Below are 9,154 nucleotides of genomic sequence, written 5' to 3'. Positions count from 1 at the left end.
TGATGACCTTCATAGCTTTGAAGCTGGATTCGAGGATGGCCGATAGGTTTGATGGCTCACCTGGCAGTGCAGCACTCCCTCAGGACTGCAAGACATAACGGCAGCATCCAGACTGACATTACAGTGCCGTATACTGGGAGCTTTATTTTTATTCATTTTCAGGCTGTAGGCATCACTGGTTGAGCTAGCATGCATTGCCCTTTCCAACTTGCCCTTGAGAAGGTGATGGTGGTGTCAAGTGTCACATCATCTTATTGGGTGCGACATTTCAAATGGGTCAACCAGTCTGAAAGGGAGTCTTGTTGCCAGGGTTTAAATATACAATTAATTCCATCAATCTGGAGGAGATGATGGTACCGTGATACAAATAATGGCCCAGGTTAATGCTCTGGGAAATTTAAATTCAACTGGTAATCCTGAAATTGAAAGCAAGTCTTGGTATTGCTGATCATGACATCATCAATGATTGTGTAGAAACCTTACTGGTACATTGATATCCTTTTGGGAAGGCAAGGCTATGGGCCCAGTGATGGAAAATGGGACTAGTGTAGATTTAGCATAGGCTTGGTGGTACAGACTCAATGGGCTGAAGGAGAAGGTGAGGACTGCAGATGCTGGAGATCAGAGTCGAGAGTGTGTTGCTGGAAAAGCACAGCAGGTCAGCAGCATCCGAGGAGCAGGAGAATCAATGTTTCAGGCATAAGCCCTTCATCATTTTTCCTGACAGAGTCATAGAGATGTACAGCATGGAAACAGACCCTTCCATCCAACTCTCCCATGCCGACCAGATATCCCAACCCAATCTAGTCCCACCTGCTAGCACCCGGCCCAGATCCCTCCAAACCCTTCCTATTCATATACCCACCCAGGTGCCTTTTAAATGTTGCAATTGTACTAGCCTCCAACACTTCCTCTGGCAGCCTGTTTTTTTTCTCTCTCACACACACACACACACACACACACACACCTCTGTGGGAACAAGTTGCCTCTTAGGTCTTTTATATCTTTCCCCTTTCACCCTAAACCTGTGAAGGGCTTATGCCCAAATTCTCCTGCTCCTCGGATGCTGCCTGCTGTGCTTTTCCAACACAACACTCTCAATGGGCTGAAGGGCCTCTTTTGTACTTTTCTGATTCTTTGAAACCTGCTGTCTAAACCAGACAGGCCTACCTGTGAGTTCAGACCCACAGCAATGTGGTTGATTTTTAACTGCCCTCTGAAAGGCCATGCAAGCCATCCAGTTCAAGGACAGTCACGGATGTGCAACAAGTTCCGGTCTTGCCAGTGATGCTCACAGCCCATGAATGAATAAAGAAAGTAAATGACCACTCCAGAGACCTCATGACCCACACTTACTTGAAATAAAGTGCTGGTTCCAGGCATTCGGGCTGGACTGAGTGTGGCCACTGGACTAAGGGTGCTCCAGAAATGGATGCTGGACAATAATGGACTGGGAGTCAGTAAGAATGGAGTCTGAAACAGAATAAAAAAGTACAAGGTTAGAATTGTCATTAACGACAGATAAAAAGGTCAAATTCACTGATACACCAGAGGGGGTGATGTCAGGATGCATTCCTTCACACAAAGAATCCTTGAAATCTGGAACTATATCACAAACATGCGTGTGCACACGCACAGCCACATACCCATCCATGGGTGTTGGGGAGGGGTAATATGCAAGGCTGAGGTAAGTGAGCATTTATTGAGTTTACGAGGTTTAAAGTGATGTAGAGCTGGGCCAGGATTAGATTGAAACAGTTTGCTTCCATTGATTGAAGGTCTAAAATACAAGAGGATAAGGACAGAATGACATGATTATTATTGTTACAAAGCACTTACTGCACAAAGCTAAAAATCACACAACAGCAGGTTATAGTCCAACAGGTTTAATTGGAAGCACTAGTTTTCGGAGCGCTGCTCCTTCATCGGGTGGTTGTGGTTGTGCACTTACTGCATAGCAGCCATGATGTGGAGGTGCCAGTGTTGGACTGGGGTGGACAAAGTCAGAAGACACATGACACCAGGTTATAGTCCAACAGGTTTATTTGAAATCACCAGCTTTCAGAGCGCTGCTCCTTCATCCAGTGAAGTGACCTAACAAAAGAGCAGCACTCTGACAGCTTGTGATTTGAAATAAACTTGTTGGATTATAACCCTGGTGTCATGTGACTTCTGACTTTGCACAGATGCTGCCATTAGCTCAAACAGTATTCCCCATTTCCTTCCACATCTCAGCTGATTAAAATGTCCTTTTATTCCTTTCATACCAGACACAAAACGTTAACTCGGTTTATCTTTTTCTACAGATGTTTCCAGACCTCTGAGATTCTCCAGCCCTTGCTGTGTTTGTTAATGTGCGAGTACAGCCCACAATCAGAACAATGTTAATGAAATCCTACCTTTTATGATGAGTGGAATTAAACATAAAAAAGGGGTTATATTTCAGTTACATGGGGCATTCATGAGGCAACATTTCAAATACCATGTGTAGCTTTGGTCTCTTTATTTAACCCAGAATGTAAGTGCACCAGAGATGACTCAGAGGAGGTTTGTTAGCGTGATTCCTGATGTGGAAAGGTTAGACAGTCTGGACTGGTTTCCACTGGTATAAAAACAGAAATTGCTGGAAAAAACTCAGCAGGTCTGGCAGCATCTGTGGAGAGAAATCAGAGTTAATGTTTCAGGTCCAGTGACCCTTCCTCAGAAGTGAGTTGTGAACTTGAGTTCTGAGGAAGGGTCACCAGACCTGAAATGATAACGCTGATTTCTCTTCACAGATGCTGCCAGCCCTACTGAACTTTTTGCATCAACTTCTGCTTTTGTTTCTGATTGACAACATCCACAATTCTTTTGGTTTTTGTTTCCACTGGAGATCAGAAGTGTCGGGGGTGACTTGACTGAAACGTACGTGATCCTGAATTATCTTAACAAGGTGTAAGGGGGAAATAGTGATTCCTCATGTGGGTGAGATCAAAATGTGGACTGTTTTAAAATTTGAGTTCTCCCTTTCAGGATAGAGATGAGGATAGAAGAGGTGGAGGTGGTTAGGAAAGAAATCCAGAATTTTAAGCAAGTAACAAAATCAATCAATCACCATTGTCAGGTATCCACCCAGCTGTTTAACCAACTAAGCAAAATGTCAATCAGGACACATGATAAACACGTGAAAATAGAAACTGACAGAAATTAACAACAGATATGTATGGAATCAGGCAGAGTTCTATACAGGGAATTGTTCTATGCTGCTGTCTGCTTCTCTTTTGTGGCTAAGTACACAGTTGGATGTCCCTGGAGAGGAAGATGTGGTACTAGCTGATATGTTTGAGGTTCCCAACAATTGGTGAGATGGAACTACATCTCAATTTCAGCAACAATGCTATAATTTAAGATTATAAGTTCCCTCCTTTATGATTATGATTAAATTATAAGTATATGTTCCCTTTTAAATAGGTGTATTAGAGTCAGTGATGTACAGTTCTTCATCCAGACACATGGAACAGCCATGGGGACCAAATTTGCACCCCAATATGCCAACATCTTTATGCACAGGTTCAAACAAGACTTCTTCTCTATGCAGGATCTCCAACCAACACTATACACCAGGTACATTGATGACATTTTCTTCCTCTGGACCCATGGCGAGGAGTCACTGATAAAACTACACAGTGATATCAACAAGTTTCATCCCACCATCAAACTCACCATGGACTACTTTTGACTATCTGTCTCATTCTTGGACACATGCATCTCCATCAAAGATGGACACCTCAGCACCACGCTCTACCTCAAACCCACAGACAACCTCACAATGTTACACTTCTCCAGCTTCCACGCAAAACATATTAAAACAGCCATCCCCTATGGACAAGCCCTATGCATATACCAGATCTGCTCAGATGAGGAAGAATGTAACAGAGACCTGGAAGTACTCAGGGATGCCCTAACAAGAACGAGGTACAATGCTCAACGCATCAACCGCTAGTTCCAACGTGCCACTGCAAGGAACTGTAACGACCTCCTCAAGAGACAGACACGTGCTGCAACCGACAGTGTACCCTTCGTTGTTCAGTATTTCCCAGGAGCTGAAAACTATGCCATGTTCTTCGTGACCTGCAACACATTATCAATGAGGATGAGCACCTCGCCAAGACCTTCCCCACACCTCCACTGTTTGCCTTTAAACAACCGCCAAACCTCAAACAGATCATTGTTCGTAGCAAGCTGCCCGGCTCTTAGGACAACTCCATACAACCCTGTCAAGGTAGGCGGTGCAAGACGTGTCAGAGTGCGGACATGGATACCACTATTAAATGTGGGGTCACCTCCCACGTTGTACGTGGCAGGTACTCATGTGACTCAGCCAACATTGTCTATCTTATATGTTGCAGGCAAGGATGCCTGAGGCATGTTACAAGGGAGAAACCGAGCAAAGGCTACGACAAGGGACAAAGATGGACACTGCACAACAATCAACAGACAGGAGTGTTCCCTCCCAGTTGGTGAACAGTTCAGTGGTCTAGGACATTCAGCTTCGGACCTTCGGGTGACCATTCTCCAAGGCGGACTTCGGGACAGCCAGCAGCAAAACGTGGCCGAGCAGAGGCTGATAGCTAAGTTCGTTAACCATAGGGAGGGCCTCAATCGGGACCTTGGGTTCATGTCACATTACAGGTGATCACCATTGCACTATACACACACAGAGACACTCCTACACACACTCACGCACACACACAGCACTCCTATACACACACACATACACACGGACACACATATACACAGATACTCGCACACACCCCTACAGACACACACACTCCCACAGGCAACCTCTCAGAGACTTGAACCACTCTACACTCATGCACACACGTATACACTCTCTCACAGACACTCACAACCCCCTACCCCAGACACGCACACACACTCCCACACTCACAAATGCACCCCTCACAGACCTAAGACACTCTACACTCACTAAACACACATATACACTTTCTCCCAACACTCACAACCCCCAACCCAGACAGACACACACACACAGACAGACAGACACAGAGATCCACATGCACACATATATTTTGTGGGGTGAATTTGTACTTGCAGAGTTACATTGTACTTTGCTCAAAAATTGCATGAATTCATGTAAAACTCTGTTACCTCACTTTTTAGATTAGAATCATTCTAAACGTCATGGCATAGACAGAGAACACAGGGGCCAACATCTTCAACGTATTGTCTAGCTAACACCAATTGTTACAGCTAACCTGAGAATGCAACTTTTTAAAAAAAGGTTTTGTGATTTACACACGGAAGAAGTGAAACTATCATGGTATTCAAACAGATGAAAGCCTCAACAGACAATCAAGGTATTTTTCAATGTATAATTTCAGTTACATCACACCGTAAATTCTTGCTATAAATTATGTGCCTTACAATTGTGTTCTCCACTATCACCTGATGAAGGAGCGGCGTTCTGAAAGCTAGAGCTTCCAATTAAACCTGTTGGACTATAACCTGGTGTTGTGTGATTTTTAACTTTGTACACCCCAGTCCAACATCGGCATCTCCAAATCATGACTTTTAAATACTGTAATTGTACCAGCCTCCACCACTTCCTCTGGCAGTTCATTCCACACATGTACCACCCTCTGCGTGAAAAAGTGCCCCTTAGGTCCCTTTTATATCTTTTCCCTCTCACCGTAAGCCTATGCCCTCTAGTTCTAGAATCTCGTATCCTGGGGAATAAAGCTTTTCTGTTTCCCTTTCTATGCTCCTCATGATTTTATAAAGTTCTATAAAAGTTACCCCTCAGCCTCCGATGCTCCAGGGAAAACAACCCTAGCTGATTCAATCTCTTCCCAGAATATAAATCCTCCAACCCTGGCAACCTTCTTGTAAATCTTTTTTGAACCTTTCCAATTCTCACAACATCCTTCCGATAGGAAGGAGATCAGAACTGCACACAATATTCCAACAGTGACCAAACCAATTCCTGTACAGCCGTAACATGACCTCCCAACTCCTGTACTCAATACTCTGATCAATAAAGGAAAGCATACCAAACGCTTTCTTCACTATCCTATCTACCTGCGACTCCACTTTCAAGGAACTATGAACCTGCACTCCAAGGCCTCATTGTTCAGCAACACTCCCCAGGACCTTCCCATTAAATGTACAGTACTTGCTCTGATTTGCTTTTCCAAAATGCAGCGCCTTGCATTTATCTAAACTAAACTCCATCTACCACTTCTCAGCCCATTGACCCATCTGATTAAGATCCTGTTGTAATCTGAAGTAACCTTCTTCGCTGTCCACTACACCTCCAATTTTGGTGTCATCTGCAAATTTACTAACTATACATCCTATGTTCACATCCAAATCATTTATATAAATGATGAGAAGTAGAAGACCCAGCATTGATCCTTGAGGCACACCACTGGTCACAGGCTGTCACTCTGAAAAGCAACCCTCCACCACCACCCTCTGTCTTCCACCATTGAGCCAGTTCTGTATCCAAACAGCTAGTTCTCCCTGTATTCCATGAGACCTAACCTTGCTAACTAGTTTCCCATGGGGAACCTTGTCAAACACCTGACTGAAGTCCATATAGATCACATATACAGCTCTGCCCTCATCAATCCTCTTTGTTACTTCTTCAAAAATCTCCACCAAGTTCATGAAACATGATTTGCCATGCACAAAGCCATGCTGACTAACCCTAATCTTGACTCCATCCCTAATCAGTCCTTGCCTTTCCAAATACATGTAAATCCTTCTAATTCTTGCACACAGGCAAATACATGGTTTTTTTAAAACACATTTGATTTTTACTGGTGAGCAGATTATGGTCGATGCAGAGGCTGTTTCCCCTGATTTGGGTATCAATGATTGAGGAGGGGGAGCGTGAAGAGAATTTTTTTTAAGAGGACTGAGAGTCTTGGCAAATCTCTCCTCAGAAGATCATGGATGCTCAGTCACTGATAATAGGCATGATGGAGATCAATAAACCGTTAGGATTAAGGGATAGCATGGGAATGTTGAGACATCATAGAGGATCAACAATGATCCTACTGAGTGGGTGATCAAAAAGGTGAAATGCAAAGCTGCCATGGTCTCACAACAGAGAAGCACTCTGAAAGCTTGTACTTTTTGAAATAAACCTGTTGGACTATAACATGGCGTTGTGTGATTTTTAACATAGTCTTTCCAGCACAGAGGGCTGCCTCTCAGAGAGAGATGACTGGTGATGGTTTAATCTGAGGGTCGCCATGCTTTAGGCAAGGGGAGAGGATGAGAAGGCCAATCCTTCATGGTAATCTCAACTGTGGGAATTGAAGCCTTACTGTTGTTTGTCACTTTGCATTACAAGCTACACATTCAGCCAACTGAGCTAACCAGCTCTTCGTGATTGGCTAGTTTCAAAGTGAAGGAGACGAGGAGAAAGTGAGGACTGCAGATCAGAGTCGAGATTATGGTGCTGGGAAAGCAAAGCAGGTCAGGCAGCATCTGAGGAACAGGAAAATTGACGTTTCGGGCATAAGCCCTTCATTAGGAAAGGAGGCCTGACCAGAAGACGATCCCTGATGAAGGACTTATGCCCAAAACATAAATTCGCCTGGTCTTTGGATGCTGCCTGACCTGCTGTGCTTTTCCAGCATCACACTCTCAACGCAAAGTGAGGTAAAGCCGACTCAGAATCGCTAGTGTGGAAGCAGGCCATTCAGCCCATCAATTCCATACCAACTGTCCGAAGAGCATCTCACCCAAATTCACCCCCACAACTCTATCCCTATAACCCTGCATTTTCCACAGCTTATCCACCTAACAACCACCTGATGAAGGAGCAGCGCTCTGAAAGCTAGTGCTTCCAAATAAACCTGTTGGACTATAATTTGGTGTTTTGTGATTTTTAACTTTGTCCATCCCAGTCCAACACTGGCCACCTAACCTCCACATTGCTGGACACTATGGGCAATTTAGCATGGCCAATCCACCTAACCTGTGCAGCTTTGGACTGGGGGAGGAAACAGGATCACCTGGAGGAAACCCACACAGGGAGAATGTGCAAACTCCACACAGATAGTCACCCAAGAGTGGAATTGAACCAGGGTCCCTGGTGCTGTGAGGCAGCAGTGCTAACCACTGAGCCACTGTGCTACTAATATGTCAACTTTTATTTTAAGTAGATTATCTATGAGGGTAGCACTGCCAGCAAGAGTGAGACCAGAGGTTCCATTAATCTTAATGAGAAATAAACATTGAGGTTGAAGAACATTCCAGTTGGCTGACCTGGGTTAAGTAGGCAGGTGTCAATGATGCTGCTGGGAGGGGAGGACTTGGCAGAGCCAGAGGGCTTGGGTCACTGCTGGTAATAACCAAAGCTGGAGTCAGTTCCAGTCCCTTAGGCTTCTTTGACCGACCCTTCTGATGTCTGGTTTCCGAGCTGTCCAGCGATGGATCTTCCCCGTCCGAGGAGAGTTCCAGAGACTGGGTCAGGTCATCCGATGGGCTGGTGGCCAACTCAGTCTCCACGGCCAGGCCAGCAGCAGGATCCAGAGAGGGCTCTAAAATGGGTGAGCCGGGACTCAATGGCAGAGGTGTGGGGGGTGAGACGGAGGATGGAGTCAAGGCGAAGGACGTCACTATGTTTGGCACAGTCAGGGACTCCTCCGACGATGTGGGGTTCGGTGGGGTCACCGCGACCGAGGGCACCACCACAGGTTCTACCATAGCGGCCGGCAGCTCCCTATTCGGTGGGTTGGTTACAAACTTAATGACCGTGACCGGTTCCTGAGGAGGTGGCTTCTTCTTCTTCTTCTCTTCCGGTAGTTTCTCGCCGGGGTTCTCAATTTTAATGGACTTAAAGATGTTGGGATTAGTTTGTAGCGAGTTCAAAGTGAAGGACGAGTAGAGCCCTGAGCGGATGTAGTCGTTGCGACTCGAGATCTTGGAGGAAGAGGTTGCTTTCTCCTGGCTGTGGTTCTCCTTGTCCTTTTGTGGCCGACTTATGTCGGGCAAAGCCACGTCCATTCCTTTCTCAGGCCGGCCCATCATGTTGAAGTCCATGTTCAGTATCTCCGGATAGCACACAAACTTATAGACAAATTTCTGTCCGTTCACCTTCTTAATAATGTTCTGCGGAATAAGCAAAAAGATCAGA

General features: G+C 45.2%; 1 protein-coding gene across 2 annotated transcripts in view; it reads right to left on the bottom strand.

The window, feature by feature from the left end:
- LOC132828313 (ETS domain-containing protein Elk-4-like) overlaps positions 1 to 9,154 on the bottom strand; it is a 65,033-nt gene that overhangs the window by 16,671 nt on the left and 39,208 nt on the right. For both annotated transcript variants that reach the window (XR_009646105.1, XM_060845305.1), the window contains exons 3-4: positions 8,284 to 9,129; positions 1,357 to 1,473 (exon numbers count right to left, since the gene is read on the bottom strand). Coding sequence is in view for 1 of the 2 variants with exons in the window: in XM_060845305.1 (XP_060701288.1) it covers positions 1,357 to 1,473; positions 8,284 to 9,129 (963 nt within the window). In the remaining variant the exon portion in view is untranslated. The remainder of the gene's footprint in view (positions 1 to 1,356; positions 1,474 to 8,283; positions 9,130 to 9,154) is intronic.

This window comes from Hemiscyllium ocellatum, chromosome 26, assembly GCF_020745735.1.
Source record: "Hemiscyllium ocellatum isolate sHemOce1 chromosome 26, sHemOce1.pat.X.cur, whole genome shotgun sequence".
Lineage (NCBI taxonomy): Eukaryota > Metazoa > Chordata > Chondrichthyes > Orectolobiformes > Hemiscylliidae > Hemiscyllium > Hemiscyllium ocellatum.
This window is presented reverse-complemented; position numbering and strand designations above follow the sequence as displayed.